General features: G+C 41.5%; 2 protein-coding genes across 2 annotated transcripts; one reads left to right on the plus strand and one right to left on the minus strand.

Moving 5' to 3' along the window:
- Positions 1 to 5,633: 5,633 nt before the first annotated feature.
- On the plus strand, positions 5,634 to 9,227 carry LOC308102447 (uncharacterized protein). The gene is made up of 3 exons (XM_080452170.1): positions 5,634 to 5,767; positions 6,003 to 7,597; positions 8,957 to 9,227. Exons 1-3 carry the CDS (start codon positions 5,698 to 5,700, stop codon positions 8,990 to 8,992), a joined length of 1,701 nt encoding a protein of 566 aa, XP_080308296.1. The 5' UTR covers positions 5,634 to 5,697; the 3' UTR covers positions 8,993 to 9,227.
- A 2,280-nt stretch (positions 9,228 to 11,507) lies between these two features.
- On the minus strand, positions 11,508 to 18,976 carry LOC308101344 (uncharacterized protein; the record flags this gene model as incomplete). Its single annotated transcript, XM_080450768.1, has 11 exons — positions 11,508 to 11,672; positions 12,259 to 12,499; positions 12,972 to 12,987; positions 14,480 to 14,721; positions 14,869 to 15,033; positions 15,249 to 15,454; positions 15,876 to 15,980; positions 17,649 to 17,860; positions 18,103 to 18,388; positions 18,490 to 18,784; positions 18,873 to 18,976. The coding sequence occupies 11 exons, from the start codon at positions 18,974 to 18,976 to the stop codon at positions 11,508 to 11,510; spliced, it is 2,037 nt and encodes a 678-aa protein (XP_080306894.1).
- Positions 18,977 to 24,976: the final 6,000 nt, after the last annotated feature.

The raw sequence follows: 24,976 nt of genomic DNA on the forward strand, positions 1-24,976 counted from the left end.
AAATAAGTAACTAACTTAAAGGCCAGTCCACACCAATTGCAACCATTATCCCCAAAATGGCAATTGCAAGGAGTTGCATTGCTGTGGACTGGTCTTACAACGGTTTTGTTGCAAGGATTTGCAAGGAGTTGCATTGGTGTGGACTGGCTTTTGGAAACAAACCCAAAAAATGCAACCCGCAACTACCAGAGTTGCTTATAATAAGCGGACATGGCAACACTGATCCCAGCCACGCAGTAACTCTCCCTTAAAGGGACCATTTCCACCCGCCCCAAACCCCAAATGGTGAATTATGTGTGTGTGTGTGTGTGTGTGTGTGTGTGTGTGTGTGTGTGTGTGTGTGTGTGTGTGTGTGTGTGTGTGTGTGTGTGTGTGTGTGTTTTTTTTTCTTCCTGGTGAACAAGGACTCTTGTGTCTCCTCTGAGAGCCAGCAGTGATTGACATGGGGAGGTTTCCAAATAAACACAGCCCACGGTAGGGTGAACGCTGGACACCCCTCTGTTCTAACTTTAACAAACCTCCATCGCCACCCATCCATGATATAGGCAACGGTGGAAAGTAACCAAGTACTGTATTTGGGTTCATTTTTGAGGTACTTTTACTTTACTTGCGTCGATCCACTTTTCGATACTTTGATACTTTGTTACTTTGCAGATAGATTAATAATGTGAAACATACATGAATCACTTAATACAAATGTTATACTTCCGCTATTCAGCAGATCTACAAGCCACTTTTAGTCAAGTCAAATTTTAAAACAGGACTTTTACTTGTAACAGAGTACTTCTACATTGTGGTATTGCAACTTTTACTTAAGTACTTCTTCCACCACTGGTCCGCGGGGACACCTCTCTCCTAACTTAAACAAACCTGCATGTCCACCCATCCGTGAACCAGGCCCGGTTTCAGGCAGAACCACAACATTCTGGCCTTGGATTGTCAGCATGTCACGGAGTGAAAAGTATAAAACAGGAGAGACAGCGAGATCCGAAATCGACGTTTGGCGGTAGCCATGGCTAGTTTAGAACAGACCCACTTCTGCGAGGTGAGAGAGAGAGCGTGCACGGTCTGGTCACATCAAATTGCCCTTACAAGGGGAATGAAAGCATGCACTCTTGTATTGTACAGCCTGATTAATACTTGGTTGCATGACAGCGTTGTGCTCCGAAAACAGCAGACCTACAAGCTCACAGTGCATCGCGAATGCGACACGTTGTGAGTTTGTAGGTCTGCTATTTTCGACATGCGATGTCTTCAAGTAATGTAACATAAATTTACACACACACGTCGGAATGATTGGGCCGATTTCGTTATTCTTATTCCTGTAATGTAATCCCTTTTTTCTATTTTCTTTTGTAGTATATCTGTAGCATACACACACCTTATATATCGCCATTATACATCGCCGTATCTTCATCATCACAGGTTCAAGTTAGAAGCACACACAGGCCAAGTGCATGCGGTTAACCATAAGCGCACATGACAAAGTACTGTCCATGCAGATAACCATAAGCACACAGGACAAACAAACTCATGTTCGACCCCGTATTATTATCACCAGTGAACACACACAGAGCATCTATAGCCAGTTCATGTCAGATGACCAGTTCACAACTGCATTTTTTCTCATCCTACACGAACCTCCCCGCACACGCACACAGCACACACACACACACATACACACACACACACACACACACACACACACACACACACACACACACACACACACACACACACACACACACACACACACACACACATCGTCTCACACATACACGCACATACATGTACTCTCATGCACGGGAACCTTGCATTTGGCACGCTGGTAACCTTGAACATTCAGAACAAACAAGATCCAGGCCTCTCTATTGTAGCCTCGCGTAGCCAGACTATATCACTGCGTGGATATGAGTCTGGTGCCTCTATGAGGACTTTTTTTTTTCCAAGGGGGCGGGATCAAAACAATGGCTCTGTACGCAATTGGTTAGACCTACAACCAACTACCAATCACAGTCTCCCATATTTTAATACTGGGTCCTGATTGGTTACCCACGTCTTCTGGAGCAGGAAATGGATTCTCTATGGAGCGGTGCCAGACCCAAATCGCAGAGTGCAATAATTTTTTTGCACTCGCAGATTCGTCTGGTCCCAGGCTATCTCTATTGGACCATACAACTCAGAACGCACACACCCGACACACAGAATTCACTGAGGTGCATGTAGGCAGACACTCACTTTAAATTCCCTATAAGGCAGACAGAACAAAGCGACCATCAGAGTTACCCCCTCTCACCCTTTTCCTTCTTCTCTTATCCATTTGTCGTACATTTTGTCTAACAGGTATGTACTGTTTTACTATGTTCACTGTAAACATATTGTCTAACAGGTATGTATTGTTTTACTATGTTCATTATAAGCATAATAGGGTGTGTTCGGATAAAAGGCACTGAGCGCACTGGTCCAATCAGCCTGTAATAGCACAACCGGGAGGTTGATTTTTGCAAAACATTTTTTTTTATATTTCTGTCTGATTTTGTCCAAACATCACACAAATCGGTACACAGTATCTCTATAGTCATTAAACAAAACAGGTATTTCAGATTTGTCATATTCCATTTTGATTGGCTGTATGAATGTATGTTTGTATGTATGTATGTATGTATGTATGTATGTATGTATGTATGTATGTATGTATGTATGTATGTATGTATGTATGTATGTATAAAACTTGTGTTTTTGATTAACAATATCGAGGTCATGTATATGAGTTTCTGTCAATAAAAACATCAATCAATCAATCAATCAATCAATCAATCAAGGGCTTTACTGCCTGATTGGAATAACATTGGAATGATTGGGGCTAATTATTTATTTATTCCCATTTTCTTTCTTTCTTTCTTTCTTTCTTTCTTTCTTTCTTTCTTTCTTTCTTTCAATCCAGAGCATTTAAAAAAAACTTTTGACAACCAGCTCTAAGAACATCCATCCTAAAGTCTTCCATCAGAGTGGGAAGAACAGAGTTGTAGCAGTGATGCAGACCACCATGTTGAAACCAGTGATCAAGTTACACAGAGGTATGTACTGTTTTACTATACTAGAGGTTCGGGACGCTATTCCGTCCACTCATCTAGAGTTCGGGGTCGCTACACGGCCCGGCCCGCACACCTACGTTGCATCGCCAATCCAACCAATATGTCTGAGTCACAGTGTCACTTTGTCAGAATACCCGTTGTACCCGTCTGTCTGTGTCCCTTTTGTTCCCATATATGGAAATACCTGATGTCATTAGTATATGCCCATAACCTATTTATTGGCATGCCCATATTTGGGCTTATTGGTTGGATCGGCAGTTCTGGATAACTGGATATCCATTTGTGCCCATATATGGACATATCAGTCGGATTGGTGGTTCTGGACTACCGTGTTTTCGAACGACTCGGCGGAGGGCACCGCACTCCCTCGAGTACCTGGCCAATGTGCGCCGAGTTTGAAGTCGGTCGGTCTCATATATGCACATGACCGTATATGCTGGTATAGTGGTCTGAACTCTAGCTCCAGAATACCGGATTTCCATATGCCTATATATGGCCGTATCGGGTTTGTTTATGATTACGTCTGAGTCAGATTGACGTGGCCCTGCCTATATTTGGGTGTATTGGGTTTGCCTATGGTTATGTCTGAGTCAGAGTGACATGGCAGTGGTCCTGCCTATATTTGGGTGTATCGGGTTTGTTTATGGTTATGTCTGAGTGAGAGTGACGTGCCCGTGGTCCTGCCTATTTATGGGCATATCGGGTTTGTTTATGGTTATATCTGACTCAGAGTGACATGGCCGTGGTCCTGCCTATATTTGGGTGTATTGGGTTTGTTTATGGTCACTCTGAGTCAGAGTGATGTGGCCGTGGTCCGGTCCTCCCAGTAGCCAATTTTAATATAATATCATTATGTCTATGAAATTAACTCAAGGACCCCAACGGAAACAAGTCCGCAAGGACTTTTTTGGCCGGACCTTTTAGACAAAAGCATTATAAATGTAACTGTGTTGTTTTACATTCTTTTGCCTAATAAAATTTTCAATCAATCAATCAATCAATATAGGACTAGAGGTTTGGGCCGCTTCGCGGCACTCACATCTAGCCCCAATCAGCTTCATCACAGCTACTTTGCACCAGTGATCCAACTGATATGGCCATATATGGAGATGCGCAGTAGGGTGGGGTGCTGTTGCTAAAATGTGCAATGTAGTTTTATATTAACTGTACAATGTAAGTACATTTAAGATGGGGAACCTAGGCTGGGGACCTAGGCTGGGGAAAGCCTAGGTATTAGCCAGAGCACTGATCAATAGTCTGTGGCAAGTTTGGAGGCAAATGGAGTGATCGTGTGCTGACCAACCCTGGACGTACTTTGGTACGTCCGTAGGATTGCTCAATATGATGTCACAGTACTGCTGTTATAGACTGCCCTATGTAAGTACAATGATAATGGATGCTGCAGTCTGTACTCTGATAATGGGTACAACGAGTACTGCATAGCCGAGGGGCATAGTTCCCAATGGGCATCGTTGTTTGGGGACATTTATTCATACACGCCACCGTGTTTCCCTTTTCTCCTCTGTAAATATAGCTATTTGTTGATGACATGTACTGTATTGATGTGTTAAAGGTATCATGACATTCATGTTTACACCACATTCAGAGTCTTTGTCCTGGTCCTTCAAACGTGTACAAAACGTTTTTACTGAAAATTCCACTCCAGTGATTCACTGTAGGTGTTTTTGTCTCACATTTCTAAAGCCTTTTCAACTGCAATGAAAAAATAAATCTTTGCCTGCGGGTGTCGCTGGTGAGGGATTTTGCCTGTCAATCAGGCTCCGCCCCCCCCCCCCCCAAAGGAAAGGATAGGGGAGGGGAGGGGCGAGGAGGAGAGTGGGCGGGATTAATCGACTGTGACCTCACTGCCGAAGGGCCAAGCTCAGATTACTTTTCAGCCTAATTATTCAGAAAACCCCAGACCACAGAAAATCCACTGAATGTTCAAAGTTCAGATTTTTTGGGTGTAATTGAGGTCATAAAACCCCCCAAAAAACATTAAAAATAAAAAGAAGTGAAAATGAATGTCATCGAACCTTTAATATGCTCTGTTGATGAATTGAATACATAGGACCACGGTGGAAACAAGTCCTCAGGACTTTTAGCCTAAATGGTTTACTGTACCTCTGTTTTTGACTAATAAAGTTTTCAATCAATCAATTGAGGTTAGGCCAGCTGTTTATAAGCCAGAGGCTCTAAGAATGGCAATTTTGGTCTGTCAAACACTTTGATATCAAAACAAGACATCTTGAAAACTGCTGGCTGGATTGTCGTGGGATGTGCTGTGAACCTTCATGCTTCCCAGTAGATACTGATGTTGGTGACCCATGGCCTTTTACAACAACTCCACAAGTATTCCAGTTGCACACAATGTATGTTTAAATCAAGTGGGATTAGTGCACTTGCTCTGTACAGTGCATGATGATTAAACAAGTAATGAATCAATACAGTTATAGGCCAAGTCTTGGCCAAGTCTATTCATCCATTAATGTATGCTATTCATCCATTAATGTATGTTATTGTTGAAGTTGACTTATATATATCCTGAATTAATGGTATTTAAATTTCAGACCAGTCTTTGGAGTCCAGACTGCAGGTGAAGATGAACTCTCCAGACACAGCCAGATCTGTTTCCAATAAACAGAAGGAACAAGGAGACCACCAGGACCTCGGTAAGTTTCATGTTTATGTTTCTTTGCTTATTCTGTTTACTATCATCTTTCACATCTAATGTAACAGTGGAGATTAATGTTGATGATTATGTTATTTCTCTCTAGTACAAAATTCTAATTTCGTCAAAGATGTATGCACATGTAAAACGGACCTTTCTTGTAATATAAGCGTTGCACTTAGATGCTGATTAATGCATGAAGCTGGCTCTTATGATGTCTGTGTTTTCTATCTCAGATACCTGTCCTGCCCTGTCCTCAGTTAAACAAAGACGGTGGTGCTGTGACCAATGTGAACAAAGCTTCACCTCAGTTTATCATCTAAAAGTACACCAGCAAATTCACACCGGAGAGAAGCCTCACTGTGAACAATGTGGACAAAGCTTCACCTCAGTTCATCATCTAAAAGTACACCAGCAAATTCACACCGGAGAGAAGCCTCACTGTGAACAATGTGGCAAAATCTTCAGTCTAAAATCTAGCCTCATATTACACCAGAAGATTCACACTGGAGAGAAGCCATTCAGCTGTGAAATATGTGGGAAGTGTTTTGCTCAGTCTGGACACTTAAAAAGTCATGAGATTATCCATAGTGGAGAGAAACCTTATTGTTGTGACCACTGTGGGGAAAAGTTCAGTAGAATGGATACTCTAAAAAAACACCAGATAATTCACACTGGAGAGAAGCCTTACTGCTGTGACCAGTGTGGGAAAAGCTACACTAGACTGGAACATCTCAAATTACACCAGCGAATACACACCGGAGAGAAACCTTACAGCTGCGGCCAATGCTGGGAAAAGTTTACTGAAATGCGTATTCTCAGAATACACACTGGAGAGAAGCCTTACTCCTGTGACCAATGTGGTAAAAGCTTCAGACAAACGCCTCACCTCGTGACACACAAGAGAATTCACACTGGAGAGAAACGTTACTGCTGTGACCAGTGTGGGAAAAGGTTTGACGACAAGCGTTGTCTCAAAGAACACCAGAGAATTCACACTGGAGAGAAGCCTTACTGCTGTGACACATGTTCTAAAATGTTCAGAACATTGTCTGATCTCAAAAGTCACCAGAGATCTCACAGTCGACAGAAGCCTTACTCCTGTGACCAGTGTGGGAAAATGTTCTCTACATCATCTTGTCTCAAAGTACACCAGGTAATTCACACCGGAGCAAAACCTTACAGCTGTGCCCAGTGTGGTAAAAGGTTCACTCAAAGGGTTAATCTTAAAAGACACCAAATGATTCACACAGGAGAGAAGCCTTACAGCTGTGACCAGTGTGGGAAAAGGTTCAGTACATTGTCTTCTCTCAAAAATCACCAAATGATTCACACAGGAGAGAAGCCTTACAGCTGTGACCAGTGTGGGAAAAGGTTTACTCTAAAACAGGATCTCAAAATACACCAACGGATACACACCGGAGAGAAGCCTTACAGCTGTGTCCAGTGTGGTAAAAAGTTCAGTACATCTTCTAGTCTCAAAGTACACCATAGAATTCACACCGGAGAGAAACCCTACTGCTGTGACCAGTGTAGGAAAAGGTTTAGTAAATCATCTCACCTCGTACAACACAAGATAAATCACACAGGAGTGAGGTCATTCAGCTGTGACCAGTGTGGGAAAGGTTTTACTGTATCATCTAAGCTTGTACAACACAAGTTAACTCACACTGGTGAGAAGCCATTCAACTGTGAAATGTGTGGGAAGTGTTTTACTCAGCATGGACACTTACAAAAACATCGGTGCATCCATACTGGAGAGCTTACTGCTGTGACCCATCCAGGACCATCTCTGTTAAACAGGAGGAACATGAAGACCACCAGGACCTCAGTAAGTTTCATTCTCACTGTCTATTTCTTTCTCTCACAGAGCTGCTAATAGTTCCACTATAGACTCTCTAGAAGAACCAAGGATCAGTGTTAACTTGTTTTTTACCTTGCCTGGCCAGCTAACTGGCCTGGATGTTGAGTAGAGTTGTGGAAAATAATTGATTATAAGATGCATTGCAATGCAGCTGTGCACAATTCTGCATCGATGCAGTGACATGATGTAATGTATTATAGCCTACATACATACGCATATTACATACATGTATTGTTTATTAAGTTCCTCTGACAGAACGTTTCATTCAACTGTCTGTGACGCTGTGACTGAGTGGGTGATAGTCATTATTCATAAAGGCCAGTGTTTTCAAAGCAGAGAATTCAACCAGCTGTAATTATGTCTGCTGTCACACTCTACAGTGTGTTCTACACACTCACAATACATCACAAGCTGGTAGGTCCATACAGCTATCCCACAGTGCCCTTCTCTCACAGCTGTGGAAAACTTGTTTTCTTTTTCTTTTAAGTACATGTAGATTGAGGATCAAAAGAGGCGCACATCCATTATCCATTTAAAGGAAATTTTAATTCACTGAAGAAGGATTTGTTTGTTATTGAAGACTGAGCATTATATCAATAGGTTGGCTAGGTCTTAACCATTTACTTACTTCTGTTTACAATATTTAATTTAATCTTAAGACATTTATGTTTGAACCCGAGTGATTATAAACACTTGTTACAGCACTTTATAAACAAACAAGAAGTTAATGATGAGACTGCTTGTATTAACTGAGCCATTAGCGGTATAGACAAATATAGAACATTGAGATGCATCTTAGAATCGAATCGCTAACTTCAAAATCAAATTGAATCGTGAGACCAATGAAGATATACACCTCTAATGTTGAGGTTGAGGCAAATGTATCACTGTACTGCATTAAACACAGTATAGTTTTAAGCGCACGCGCGTGCGCGCGCACACACACGCGCTGATGTAGTAGAGCAGAAAATATGACAGATTTAGACTCAGTCCTATCATTACACAACCAAGAGTAAAATGCATAACAAACAGTTTTTCCTGATTAAGAATGTATTAAGATCAGAAAACCCAGGATCCTAATGCCCCATATGCAACCTTAAAGTGTACATAGCTGCACCTCTGCTCTAATAATAACAGTGCTCCTCTTGATGCTCTGGGTTTTAAGTACAAACAAACAAAATGGCTTCTACAGTATTGTATTGTTTGCTTATTAGAAATGACTTCGAACGTTTAATTTTCTACTCAATGTTCTACCCAGTGTGAGTTTCATGCATGTCAACATGTCCTGTCTTACTTTGCCATCCAATGTGTTCACCTCTCTCACAGGCTCCGTTAAGCAGCTCTGAGTCATCTGATGATTGATGTCCAACTACCAGGGTCCTCTGGACATCCAGGAGGATAAGGCGCGGCGTCTAAAGCGGACTTGAGCCACGAGAGGCCCCGCAGAGTCGCTGTGCCGAGCGCTGCGAAGTCCGCTCCAGCCATCTCAGCGCCGTTCGAGTTATGTTATAGGGACGAACTCATAGGGTACCCCCCCCTTACAGTCAACCGTTTGACGTTTGGGAGTGAGAGTGTGTTGTATTTACGAGTTTAGAGGTTGAGAATTAACCTAGTTTAGTGGTTTTCAACCGGTGGTCCGGGGACCACCAGTTGTCCTTGAGGGAGTACCAGGGGGTCCCCAGCGAAATTGGTTCACATAGCGTCACAATCATTTTTAACCACTTAGCTTTGGCTATTCAAAAATAGCAGATGTACAAGCTCATAGCGCGGCACCGAGTGCCGCGCTATGAGCTTGTAGATCTGCTGTTTTTGAAAAACCTTGAAAAAGTCTGCATATCTTTGAGGCGAAAATTAACTGATATCTTTGCTTCTGGGGGTCCCTGGCACAAAACATTTTCAAATGGGGGTCAAATGTATATTAATTTACGGGTCCTTGGCATGAAAAAAGTTTAAAACCACTGACCTAGTTGAATAGTAAAAACATATAAATAATGTTAAAGGTAGGGTAAGCGATTTCAGAAAGTGGCTAACTTCCGGGCTAACTTCCGTCGCAGCCTTTTCATAGAGACGAGTCCTTCTGTTGTTGTTCCGTGTAACGTGAACGCGCACAGCTGTTTTGACCACAGAGCGCAAACAATTGCAAATAAAACCTTCCAGCATGGATCAATCGAGTTCTACATCTTCAAATCAGTAAGTCCACTAAATCTAATCCTTTTTATAATTTCAAACATATTTAGACATACATTAAATACATTTAATTGACGGATTAACGCTGCATTACAGCCGTCTGCATACGCAACTTTCACTACTTCTCAAGTAATTGACTCGAACCCACCGTCCCTGGGCACGGAGGTGGGGGTCCCCGGCTCCAAAGGCTTAACCCTGGCCGGGTCCGCCAGTCGGGTCAGGCCTCTCGAGCCAGGGACCCCCGGGGACCCCCGGTGAGGCCTCGAACTATTTTTTACCGTCGAGTCTGCCTGCCCTTCTATCAATCTATCTATCTTACTTTACACCACTGCTATCTATGTATATAGTTCCTTTACACCACTGCTATCTATGTTTATAGTCACTTTACACCACAGCTATGCATATAGTAACTTTACACCACTGCTATCTATGTATCTAGTGACTTTACACCACAGCTATGTATATAGTAACTTTACACCACTGCTATCTATGTATATAGTAACTTTACACCACTGCTATCTATGTTTCTAGTCACTTTACACCACAGCTATGCATATAGTAACTTTACACCACTGCTATCTATGTATCTAGTGACCTTACACCACAGCTATGTATATAGTAACTTTACACCACTGCTATCTATGTATCAAGTGACCTTACACCACAGCAATGTATCTAGTAACTTTACACCACTGCTATCTATGTATATAGTTACTTTACACCACTGCTATCTATGTTTCTAGTCACTTTACACCACAGCTATGCATATAGTAACTTTACACCACTGCTATCTATGTATCTAGTGACTTTACACCACAGCTATGTATATAGTAACTTTACACCACTGCTATCTATGTTTCTAGTCACTTTACACCACAGCTATGCATATAGTAACTTTACACCACTGCTATCTATGTATCTAGTGACTTTACACCACAGCTATGTATATAGTAACTTTACACCACTGCTATCTATGTTTCTAGTCACTTTACACCACAGCTATGCATATAGTAACTTTACACCACTGCTATCTATGTATCTAGTGACTTTACAGCACATCTATGTATATAGTAACTTTACACCACTGCTATCTATGTATCGAGTGACTTTACACCACTGCTATCTATGTATCTAGTTTCTAGTCACTTTACACCACAGCTATGCATATAGTAACTTTACACCACTGCTATCTATGTATCTAGTGACTTTACACCACAGCTATGTATATAGTAACTTTACACCACTGCTATCTATGTATCAAGTGACCTTACACCACAGCAATGTATCTAGTAACTTTACACCACTGCTATCTATGTATATAATAACTTTACACCACTGCTATCTATGTTTCTAGTCACTTTACACCACAGCTATGCATATAGTAACTTTACACCACTGCTATCTATGTATCTAGTGACTTTACACCACAGCTATGTATATAGTAACTTTACACCACTGCTATCTATGTTTCTAGTCACTTTACACCACAGCTATGCATATAGTAACTTTACACCACTGCTATCTATGTATCTAGTGACTTTACACCACATCTATGTATATAGTAACTTTACACCACTGCTATCTATGTATCGAGTGACTTTACACCACTGCTATCTATGTATCTAGTTACTAGTTACTTTACACCACTTAATTTGTAGGGCTATAACTGTCGTTTTGTTTATATCATAGATCACTCGGAGATGAGGAATGGAGCGTCCCGCAGGGGAGGGGGAGGCCGAGGGGGAGACCCAGAGGTGTACGAGGCCATGGACGAGGGAGGGGTGGTCGTGGAAGAGGTCGCAATGTGCCTGTGCCACAGCCAGACGATGAAATCCAGCGTGTGCAACAACTGCACCTAGAGAGGGTTGCAAGAGATAGAGTATGTATTGATCATATTATGCTGTCTAATATTGCTGAATATTTGTTATTCATCTTACTTTCTATTCTTCATTCTTATTTATCCTAAAAAAGTGTAATTGAGCAATTATAACCAAAGTTTACTCTAAAGATGTTGGCTAAGAATAAACTCTTCAATCTTGATCACTTACAACATACCATAAAATATTATTTTACTTTCAATAGTTTGTATGGCGTTTATCTATTGTGTATATATATACACTATATATATAATACTTCTAATGGTTTTATGTGTATTGACCCATTTATAATTGTCGTTTCAGGCAACACTGGACAATTTATCCAGAGAGGAGCTGTTGGAAAACCTCTTGTTCTGCCAAAACCGTGACCCTGGCCTAATATTTTTGGCTTTGCGTGCAAACAACAACCGGACCGCAGGAGCCCCACAACCACATCCATTACCTGGACGACCAGCATGGTGTGTTTGTGGAAATTGTCAGGATATGGCCACAGATGAAGAGAACCTTTGCTGTCGTCAGCAGCCGCAATGGTGCACATCCAGGCTGCCTCACATGGGTGTGTACATCATTCAGGAAGGGATCTTGCAGCTGGCCGTTGGTATCTGGAATGATGTCCGTGCTCATGCTGTAGCTCAACACCCTGGTGCACGCAACAGACAGTTCCGCCATGCTGCCTACAGACAGTTTGTTATGTGGCAGCATGGTGTGCTGGGAGCAGGGAATAGAGTTGTTGTGCCATCGTGTTGCATACTCGTCATTAGAGGCAGATACCCAGATCCTAACGGGCAGTACACAGGCTTTCGCCCTGCTAGGGTGTAGGGCAGACATTCACTCATGTGTAAAAATGTCCAAGTGTAAAATCAGTCATTACAACGCCATCAAGGCACAGGCGAAATACATTTTAGTCAACTAAATGAACTGTAGATTTAGTCGACTAAAACTAACATTTCAGATTACTAAAATATGACAAAATGGAATTTGATTCAAAAGACTGACTAAAACTAAAAGATTTCCTGTCAAAATGAACACGGCATCACAGGTTTACAAAGTAAAGGAGAAATTTGCTTTCGTACATCGTTCCCATCTCAATGTTATTTCCATAGAAAGAAGGGGGGGGGGGGGAGTGGCAAGGGAGATCATACAAGAGAACAAAAAAAGCCAAAACAAGTTATCTACATATTTACACTGGTACCTGAGATAAGATATGACAAAGGGTGCATGAGCATAGCAGCAATGTACACTGTGCATGAAATATTTATGGACGTTGGTTAAGGTGCTTTGAGGGGTGGGAGTCTGGGGGAGCACAATAAAAGACACAAGTCAGTGCGTTACACATGGGATTATGGTGCAAAATGTCAGTGCGTGTCTACTGCATAATCCACATAAAGTAGAGTGACCCTGGTTTAATCCGTAAATAGTTCCTTGAGAGCAAAGAGAAAAAAAAAGACTAGCTAATTCTGAGTCATTTTGTCCCTGGTATAATCCACCGGTGTGTTCAATGGAAGAATGTCACTTGGATGGTGGATGTCACTGGTCTTTCTCTGGCAACCGAGTCATTTTGTCCCTGGTGTAATCCACCGGTGTGTTCAATGGAAGAATGTCACTTGGATGGTAAATGGTGCGTTTATATAGCGCTTTTATCCAAAGCGCTTTACATTGATTGTGCCATTAACCCATTCACACACACATTCATACACCGATGGCGGAGGAAACCATGCAAGGCACCAACCTGCTCATCGGGAGCAATTAGGGGTTCAGCGTCTTGCTCAAGGACACTTCGACACTAACTCTAGTGGAGCGCCCCAGAAGTTGATCACTGGTCAGGCACAGTTTGTTATTGTAATCATCAAGAAGAAAAAATATGAAGTTTTCAATAGTCCAATATTTCACTTTAGAAGTTATATTACAGGGAATTTTTTTGTTTTCTAAGATTCCAATCATATGTGATGGACCTGCATATATGCACACACACACACACACACACACACACACACACACACACACACACACACACACACACACACACACACACACACACACACACACACACACACACACACACGTCAACCTTTATGTCCACACAAATGAGAGCATATAAGTACACAAATGTTAAGGTGCAGTAAGATTACATTCGGAAAATCATGGCATGTCTTCATGATACAATAAGTACGTCACTCAATACTCTATGACTGCAAATTATAGCAGAGACAGCAGAATCATTGGCCATACTTTTTGGCCATCCCCAGTTGTTTGAAACCTCTAACAACCAGTCTGTAGTTATGTTCTAGGCTGCCAAATATAAAAACAAATAGTCTGCACCTATAGCCCAGCTCTGAGATGGTATGTAGGAGTGGTTGGTATTTAATGACCGTGGACATAAAAGCTTTCTCTAGGCTAGGATCAAAGGTGCATGCTATCTCTAATACACACTTCTGAAATCTTCATCAACCACAACAACATCTGGTGTATTAGCTGTCAAAAATGTCTGGGTTATCACAGAGATGAAACATGGATGGAATGACACGGGAATGTTTGTACAGTCTTACTGAGGGTGCATGATATTTTCATATGTCCTTTGCTATGAGTTCCACTATTCTACCATGGCGTGCAATGTACATCCCTTTGTATGCATAACAGCCATTCAAGATGTGTGACAGTGTTTCAGTGATATGTTCTGTGGTGTGGTGCAGACAATGAGGGACATGAGGTGTGGGAAACCAGATTGAAAGGTTGAGTCTGGTGGGCACACGCACACACACACACACACACACACAGTATCACTCACCTGTTCCTCTGCTGGCTTGTCTCTGTAACAACTCTTCGATGGTTGGTGCTGGTACACCACACAAAACTCCAAGGCGCCTGGCATCGTCTGGTCTTTTGATGCTCCTTGCAGGCATCCCTGATCCGGACAACCTTTTCTGCAGGACAGCGTTCAGAAGTTCAGGGATGTAGCTGTAGTCCTTCTCCTCCTTCTTCACCACCACTCTGTAGCTCTTTGTCTTCTTGCTGAACATTTTGCCATGACTAATAGAGCAAGAGTAACAGTGATTGCAATTAACGCTAACATTTATTATAGAAATATTTAGAATAACATAATAGAATAATTCATACATGCATGCACATATATTGAATACTTGCATAAATCTTGAGATAGCTTCATGTAGAACATACCTCACTGTTCCATCTGCCTTTAGTTTGGGTGATCTGTGGACGTGATGGTTGTAGTCCAATGCGGCCAGCAGCATCCGTGCTCCATACACAGGGGGGGAGAATGAAAAGCGTTTGGAAGCGTACATCAGCATGTGGTTGTGGAAAGACTCCAGGTCACCAGTTGACCTAAACATTGAAATGCAGGAGGAATAATGTTATTTGACATTAGGGAATAATGTTATTTGACATAAGAGCACATTTCCATGCAACATCCAATGTAAATACATTGCAGTTGCACACTAATTATCCCCATAAATACCCTACATTATTGTCAATTTTGCATTTGTAGCATGGTCCTTTTTTTTGGGTAACTCCAGACATAACAAAACAGATCTACTGACCTGAAAGTCAGGTAATGGTGGATAGACTTGAGCCAGCGTGCGTTCAAAACTATCTCTGCAAGTTTCTGATGCGCTGTTGATTCGGCCTGCATCCATGGCTTGTCTCTATCTGTTGCTGTCAAGGGCATCTTGTGGTCACAGGCACCGTTGTTATGGATCCAGGTGTGTTCATCCAGCACATGGTGTAAGACCCCAGTCCACTTATCCTAAACAAAACACAGAATTAAACATTTCTGTTGTTTTTACAACATCAACTCTCTAGACTTACCACAGCAAAATTGCCGATCTACAAGCTCACAACACGTCAGGTAGTGACCCGTTGTGAGCTTGTAGGTGACGTAAATGTGCTTTTTTTGGGCTAATGCGCCCTCAAAAATCTGAATCCTAGGGTTCAGGTTTTTTTTTAAATAAAGGTGCTTACATGCAAACCTTCAAAAGTGATTCTGTGATCTAACTATGTAGGCGAAAACTACATAATGACGTCACTGAGCGGTGGTGATAAGCAGATAGGTGGCCACCACAGCACAAAGTGATGTGTTTACTCTTCCAGCTCGCTTGTGTGGGTTCCGGACAATGTGATTCATTCAAGGCAGTAAAATGTGATAGTTTGTGTTTCGAAATACTTACAAAAAATGTGTCATAGTCATCAGACTTCTCGCAGCAGTACCAGAAGTGATTGCAGATGTGTTGATTCCAGTGATTGAGGATTGAGCAGTCCTTTAACAGACCAGCCTGAAAATGCAATAGAAGAAAATAGTTTTCATTGTGGGCACTCGTTTTAACCACTTCTATAAAAATCCTTTGAAATGATATTAAAAATGTCAAACTGACTGACGGCAATCTAAATTTGAATTGAGACAAAAGGTGTAGGTAGGGTGAGAAGTAGATGAGTAGGGTGGGGTGAGAAGTAAATTATATTTTTCATATACATTACATGTGTTACATCATCCATGCACATTATAATCAGTGTATCTTCTTTCCAAGGTTCTTGGCTCCATGCCAAATGTCGAACGAGTGAATAACTCCACTGTCTTTGTACTGCCCCTTGGCTGAAAAACAATGTTGGCATAATGAAAACATGGAATATATGACCTGGGGTCTATTCCACGAAAGCAGAATTAAATTATCCTGGTTTGAAAGGCAAATCCAGGTTTGACAAGCCTGCGCTGTTCAGCCTGGTTTATTCAGTTCCACGAACGTCAAGCCGGGCTGAGAAGGAGAGGTTTGTCGAGCCAGGATCGTTAAACCAGGCTGAATGTGAGTTCACATATTCCTATAAAAGACCATGAAAGTCGATAGCAGAATCCTTGAACTTGACCAATCATGGAGCCCAAAACCAGAGCGGCGTTCTTCTCTGTGGCTGAACAGCAGCACTGCAGCAGCTCATGAAATCATACAAGGAAGTAAAATGTATAATAAGCAAGAGAGGAAACACAGCCGCAATAAATATAGATCCAGGGAGAAAGCGTGGCAAAGTATTGCAGACAAATTAAATGCACAAGTTGTCCAAAAATATGCAATTAATTTATATACAAATCCATAAATATATAATTCAGTTAGGCTTAAACATGAGGAGTTTAAGTGAATGTTGGAATTATAATTACACACTTAGAATAATTTTCTAATTTCTAATTTCTAAAAGATCTACAAGTGAAAAGCTTGCCTTTTGGCGGCCGGGGGTCAACGGGGGTCCGGGAGTACCCGGCCCCCCGTGTACTCCCGGACCCCCGTTGACCCCCAACAGAGGTCCGGGGTATACGGGGGTCCGGGGGTCCACGGGGGCGGGGGTCCACGGGGGTCCGGAGGTACACAGGGGGCCGGGGGTACACGGGGGTCCAGGGGTCCACGGGGGCGGGGGTCCATGGGGGGCCGGGGACCCCCGGCCGCCATAAGACAAAAACATTTCGCGCTTGTAGATCTTCGATTTTCGCATAAGAATTGAATAAGTGTGGAAAAACTCATTGGTTTATGATTGGAGTCATTGGACTAACAGCTATTTCACAAAACTTGAAGAACAAGGCACTGGATTAATAAAGCTTGGCTGTTAGCCTGGTCCGGACCAGGCTAACTTCACAGCTAAATTGCCATGGTAACTAAGGCAGGATTGCTTCAATTTTCTTTTGTGAAACAGGATCATGTATAAACATATCCAGGTTTACTGGCTAAGTTAATCTGCCGAGCTAACTCAGCTTTCGTGAAACCGATTCCTGGATAATTTAAGCCAGGATAGCCGATAAAACCCGGTTTATCCCTAATCCAGGTTTCGTGGAATAGACCCCTGGTCATACTCAGGTCAATTTGGTCTATGATTGTGAGATAATGCTCCAATAGCAAAAACAGTAGTATGAAGTGTAATGTATCAATACAATATGTCTTACTAAAAAGACATCCAATTTGTACATGGGCATCTGTGCAGATCTCCGACAGCTTCAGTTCTGCATGGAGCTTGTCAAATGTTTTGATGAATGCCTCCCTCTCCATAATCACAGAGTTTCGCCCAGTTTCTCTCTTGTCGATGTTGACCAAATGGATTATTTCTTTTGTGTCATTATCCATGGTGGTATAACTGCAATACTGTGCACAGTAACCGGGACTGTCCATCCGACCATCACCTGGCATAAACAAAAACATAAATATAGGAATGAGAACCGTTAGCCCTCTCATAACTACATTATCATTCAGCCAAGCTAGTTTGTTCTAAAAACATTAGATCATGTCATTCAACTGAAATGTATCTGTACTCATCAGAAATAGCTTGTGTTAAACCCCACATTCAAATGAGTGGTCATGAGAACATAAGTCTATAATCAATCATACATTTGGACTGTGTATTGTGCTATATATGGACACTCACCCAGGGCCACAACTTTGTCTTTGGTTTGTAGTCTAGTGATTATCGCAGTCCTCTTTCTGTTCCAGAACTCTGTGATCGTGTTAACACAGTAGAGGTCTTGGATCTTGTGGAATGTGGTCTTGTTCACCATGCCCATATTCATGAACTTCAATAGGAGAGTAACCTTGGCGTAGTTGTTTCCCGAGATGAGGACATTGCAGGACAGAAGGAAGTCTCCAACCAGCATTCCATAATTCAGATACGGCTGGGACGACCACTTCCACACAGTGTGACCCTGTTTACAAAACTGGAAAACATGCAGGATAATTAGATGCAATAACGTACAACATCTGCAAACTGAAAACGCATTCAAAAGCACAGTAAAGGACACTAAAAACAAAAACTCACCCATTCAATGATGGCTGCTGTACCCCTAGATGTAATCCCAACATCAAACGGTTGTTTGATTCCACAGTGTTTACACTCTTGCTCTGGTAGCTGTAGATGTTCCACTAGTTGACCCAGAGACATGTGGTACGCTATACAGGCAGGTTGTTCGAGAATGTTAGGCCCGGCCTGGATATCATGTTCTGGATCTGGAGTGTTAATGGATTCTTCTTCGTCAGCTCCCCCATCATGGACAGACTCATCAAGACTGATGAGTGGAAGATGATCAATGCTGACTTTTAGAGCACCACCACAACTGCAGGAAAAATTGGATCAAATTCAGAAATAATCACAACAAAATGATATCTCAATGAAATCAGCATATATAGGTTATAATAACCTACCGAACATATAAGCGGGGCCGATAATCATCTTCACTGTCATCCTCCTCACTGTCGTAGTCTCTTGTCAGATATTCCTCAGACGATGAAAATGGCAAACTTTCCATCCCATAATGCCAGGACTCATCATCTTCCCACTCAATGCTGCAGAATAAAATGTGTAGAGTACTTGTAATAATGCAACAATTGATATTGTTGGTACTGCTTTATGTTGTAAAAAATTCAAAGGTCAACTCACGTAGCATTATGGAGGCTGTTGAACTCCTCTGCGTCGATGGGCTCATTCAAATCCAATGAGGACATACTGGGGTAAACAATAAAATAAATTGAATACATACACTAATACATGATCACAAAAAATATATACATAAAAAGAGTAAACTTGCTAGCCGGATCATAGAAGGCAAGGAGAGCAATTTACACTGAATGGCCCAAGTTAGAATGATGTGACATTTTTCAGTCTTTTGTCTAACCACGCATCTATGTGTGACACCACAGAGTGAGCCAACAATGTTAATATTGTTTTGTATGCAAGAGACTCTCATACCAAGATACTTGATGAACAATGGCATATGGTTAAAACACACATTGTATGTGTGCAGTAGAAACTAACACACTCTGAAACAATACACAGGCCTACTGGTGATTTAGCTAGAACAGAGCACAAACCTCATTTCAAACTGATGAGCAGCAGCTTCCTGAAATGGGATTTCCACCTCCACTGGCTGGACATCAAGGGAATTATCCTCCTCCCTTCAAGAAAAAATACCAGAACATCCACAATATTGTTTTGTTACAAGTGCAGAGATGGAATGAGTAAACTTGATAGCCACATCATAGAGGAGAAGGAGAGAGAGAGAGCGCAATTTAAACATAATGACCTGAGTTAGAATGATGAGACATTCTTCACTCCTTTGTCTAAGCACCCAGCCACTCCTTTGTCTAACCACCCAGCTACTCCTTTGTCTAACCACCCAGCTATGTGTGACATCACAGAGTGAGCCAACACTCTTCTTTGTTATTGCAATTGTTCGTGTTATATTGTTTTCTATGCAAGACACTCTCATACCACATACTTGAAAAAATAACTTTGTATTAGGCCAATGTAAAACAGATGTGCAGTAGATACTAATGCAATCTGAAACAATACATATGCCTACTGGTGGTTTAAAAGGTCAATGTATCCTGTAGCAAAAACAACACAAACCTAATTTCCATCAGATGAACTGCAGCTTCCTGTGAAGCGATTTCTTCCTCCAGTTGTGGCATATCAAGGAATCTATCATCATCCCTGTAAAATAACCATTCAGTTTAGCTAAATATTAATACAAGAAGCAATGTTATCTACACATTAAACCGAGTACATTGCAATAAAAAAGTACAACGCGACATACTCTCTCTCGCTCTTTGAAATGCTCGAGATTGAAGATGGGGGAGGGGGTCTCTTCCGAGGACCCTTGAACGGCGTTGATTGAGACTCATCTCTCTCATAACTACAAAGAAAAAGATCAGAAAAAAAAGATTAGGGGGGTTTATTTCTCAGGCATCTACTTTCTGCTGGTGTAGAGAGCATTACTACGCTACATTAATGTTATGCTTCTATGAAGAACGTACAACTATCTCGGTCTTGCTATGAAACTCAGCAACCAAACAGATGGACATGAGATGCCACTAGCTGTAGTATACAACCCTCGTAGACGTATTTATAATTTAATAAATACGTCTACGAGGGTTGTATAGTACAGCTAAGATGCCACAGTAAAATAAAATAATACGCTAAACCAGGAATGGGTAAAAAACAACCACTAACCTAGTATAAATGCCTAACAAGATTAGAATACCCACTGTAAAGTAAAATATGACTTACTGGTCGAGTAGAAGTAACGCAACTTCTTCGTCCGTCTTCAGAGACTTTGCTTCTTTTATTAGTCTCCACCGTTCAATAGCCGTTCCGATGTAAATTCGGGTCTTTGATTTCACCTTTCTCCTTTCTTTAAAGGCAGACTTCTTCTCTTCACTAACAGCTTTACTCTCTTCACTCTTCTTTATTCTTTTGGCTTGTTTTTCTGTAGTTTGGAGAGCTGGAATCGGTATTTTGCTCTGCTCACTGGGCGCCGCCATGTTGAAAACAAACTGTGCACACGCAGGAGGGGGCGCGCTATAGCACGCGCACAGAGGCAGTTTCGGTTTTCCATGGTAGGTGTCGGGTCTTCGTCCAATCAGGATAGAGTGGGGGCCACTCTATCCTGATTGGACGAAGACCCGACACCTACCATGGAAAACCGAAACTGCATTTTCTCCCCACAGGGGGGGGGGGGGGACTCCTTATATGGACAGGACACCCTATAGTAACGAGTACTATCAGAACATATACCCATTTTGCAATTATTTGAAACTTTGCAAATCACTTACACTACCTTTAATTAATAAATACACAAGTCATTGCCACGTCTATTCCTCCATTAATGTCTGTTATTGTTGAAGTTGACTTGATATATTCTATATTAATGGGATTTCAAATCCTTCATTTCAGACCATTCTATGGAGTCCAGATTGCAGGTGAAGATGAACTCTCCAGACACAGCCAGGTCTGTTTCTATTAAACAGAACAAACCTGGAGACCACCAGGACCTCGGTAAGTTCCATGCTTTTTCTGTTTCTTTACTTTATTCTGTTGACCATCATCTTTCACTTCTAATGTAAAACTGGAGATTACTGTTGATGGTTATTTTTTCTCTCTCTCTAAATGTCTCTCTAAACTGACATTTCGTGTAATGTAGAATCTGAACTTTGATGCTAATAGATATTATATATCTGTCTCTTATCAGGTTTGTGTTTTCTATCTTAGATACCTGTCCTACTCTGTCCTCTGTTAAAACAAGGCGATGCTGCTGTGACCAATGTGGACAAAGCTTCACTTCACTTTATTTTCTCAAAGTACACAAGCAAATTCACAACAGAGAGAAGCCTTACTGCTGTGAACAATGTGGTAAAATCTTCACTGTCAAATCTAGCCTCATACAACACAAGAAGATTCACACTGGAGAGAGGCCTTACTGCTGTGACCAGTGTTTGAAAAGGTTCACTGTAAAGACGGATCTGAAAAAACACCTAAAAATTCACACTGGAGAGAAGTCTTACTGCTGTGACCAGTGTTTGAAAAGATTTTCTGATATGTCTTATCTCAAAACACACCAGAAAAGTCACACTGGAGAGAAGCCTTATTGCTGTGACCAATGTGGGAAAAGCTACTCTAGACTGAACCATCTCAAAATACACCAGCGAATACACACCGGAGAGAAACCTTACAGCTGTGACCAATGTGGGGAAAGGTTTACTCAATCCTGTAATCTCAAAACACACCAGAGAATGCACACTGGAGAAAAGCCTTACAGCTGTGACCAATGTGGGAAAAGCTTCACACAAAGGCCTCACCTTGTGAAACACAAGAGAATTCACACTGGAGAGAAACGTTACTGCTGTGACACATGTTCTAAAATGTTCAGTACATTGTCTTATCTCAAAGTACACCAGAGATCTCACACTGGAGAGAAGCCTTACTGCTGTGACACATGTTCTAAAATGTTCAGTACATTGTCTTATCTCAAAGTACACCAGAGATCTCACAGTGGACAGAAGCCTTACTCCTGTGACCAGTGTTGGAAAAGCTACACCTTAGGGTCTCAGCTTAAAAGTCACCAGAAGATTCACACAGGAGAGAAGCCTTACTGCTGTGACCAGTGTGGGACACGGTTTACATTAGGGTCTCAGCTTAAAAGTCACCAGAGGATTCACCTGATAAAGATTCACACAGGAGAGAAGCCTTACTCCTGTGACCAGTGTGGCAAAATGTTAAGTACTGTGGGTTCTTTAAAAAGTCACCAGATGATTCACTCTGGAGAGAAGCCTCACAGCTGTGACCAGTGTGGGAAAAGGTTCATTCTAAAGGCAGATCTAAAAAAACACCAAAGAATTCACACTGGAGAGAAGCCTTACTGTGTGTCCAGTATGCGAAAAAGTTCACTACACTGTCTGATCTCTATATACACCAGAGAATTCACACCGGAGAGAAATCTTACTACTGTGACAAGTGTGGGAAAATGTTTCGCAGATCGCATCACCTTAAACGACACGAGGCAACTCACACTGGAGTGAGGTCATTCAGTTGTGACCAGTGTGGGAAAAGCTTCACTCAGAAGTATAGCCTCGTACAACATCAGATAATACACAGTGGAGAGACGCCTTACTGCTGTGACCAGTGTGGGAAAAAGTTCAATAGATTGGATTCTCTCAAAAAACACCAGAGAATACACACTGGAGAGAAGCCTTACTGCTGTGACCAGTGTGGGAAAAGGTTCAGACTAAAGCCGGATCTCAAAAGACACCAAAGAATTCACAGTGGAGAGAAGCCTTACTGCTGTGACCAGTGTGGTAAAAAGTCCACTACATTGTCTAATCATAAAGTACACCAGAGAATACATACCAGAGAGAAGCCTTACTGCTGTGACCAATGTGGGAAACGTTTTATTGTATCATCTCACCTCGTACAACACAAGTTATCTCACACTGGTGTGAAGCCATTCAGCTGTACAATGTGTGGGAAGTGTTTTACTCTGCATGGACAATTACAAACTCATCGGTGCATCCATACTGGAGAGCTTACTGCTGTGACCCATCCAGGACCATCTCTGTTAAACAAGAGAAACCTAAAGACCACCAGGACCTCAGTAAGTCTCATTATCACTTTATCTTTCCTTCTCTCGCGTCCAAGTTACTAATAGTTCCACTATAGACTCTCCAGAAGAACCGAGGCTCAGTGTTAACTTGTTTTCTACCTTGCCTGGCCAGCTAACTAGACTAGATGTTGAGTAGAGGTTTGGAAAATAATATCTGCAACCTTAAAGTGTATATAAAGCGACACCTATGTTCTAATAATAACATTGTTCCTCTTGATATGCTGGGTTTTAAGTACAAACAAACAAACAAACAAACAAACAAACAGGCAAAATAGCTTCTACAGTTTTGTATTGTTGGCTTATTTGACATGACTTAAATCATTTATTTGTCTACTCAGCGTTCTACTCAGCGTGAGTTTCATGCATGTCAACATGTCCTGTCTTACTTTGCCATCCAATGTGTTCAACTCTCTCACAGGCTCCGTTAAGCAGCTCTGAGTCATCTGATGATTGATATCCAACGACTGGGGTCCTCTGGACATCCAGGAGGATGAATCTGTGTGAGCTTTGTACTTAAAATGTACTATAGTTAAGATAAGATAGTTTGGTTTTATTTAGAGCTTCTGAGTGTGGAGTTTGATAATTTACCTATGGTTGAATTGTTTACAATGTTTATTCATAAAATGTCATACCTTTTGGACAGTTTCCATAGTAGGGTGTGACTGACATCGTGTCTAGTTCTTTATTTAAAGGGCATTTCACCGATTTTTCACTCAATCCTGTTTTATTGAAGTTGAGGAGATACAGTGTATGTGAGTGTGATGATGTCTTCCCCTGTGACATCACAAAGGTGAAATGACAGTTCTTCCTGGACTAAAATGCCATGTTTCCTGGAGTTCCAGTCAAACCGGGCCCTCCAGCTGTCAATCACCTTGTTGTCAAGACTGTCAAATATCTTGTCAGACTGTACCGTAAGTGGACAGGGAAGAGAGAGGGGTGTGGTTGACGGTTGTTTAGTTTGGCTTTTGTTTGGTATTTAGTTCAGTCATGCAATTCTTTTAAACTTTGTTAGTCATTTGTATTGTGTCTGCAAATGTTTGTGTTGTTATATAATTATCTTATAAAGTTATTGTGGGAGTGTCACGTTGCCCTTCACTGTGGAGAGGCTGGTAGACAAAATAACCTTGAGCAGTCTTAACAAGGTGGAGGGGACAAAACACACTCCAACAACATGTTTATTATGTAAAAAATGGGGTTGTTATATTTTGTTAAAATGGGATTTGGATGCAAAGTCGGTGAAGTGCTCCATTAATTGTAATCTGATTGAAAGAACATATTAATTCATTAGTAATTATGTATAATCAAATCCATATTAACAAATCAGCATATGTTATGAATCATATAATATTTATGTATGTTTGCTGTAATACC

This window comes from Gymnoscopelus braueri (genome assembly GCF_963280865.1).
Source record: "Gymnoscopelus braueri genome assembly, chromosome: 15".
Classification (NCBI taxonomy): Eukaryota; Metazoa; Chordata; class Actinopteri; order Myctophiformes; family Myctophidae; genus Gymnoscopelus; species Gymnoscopelus braueri.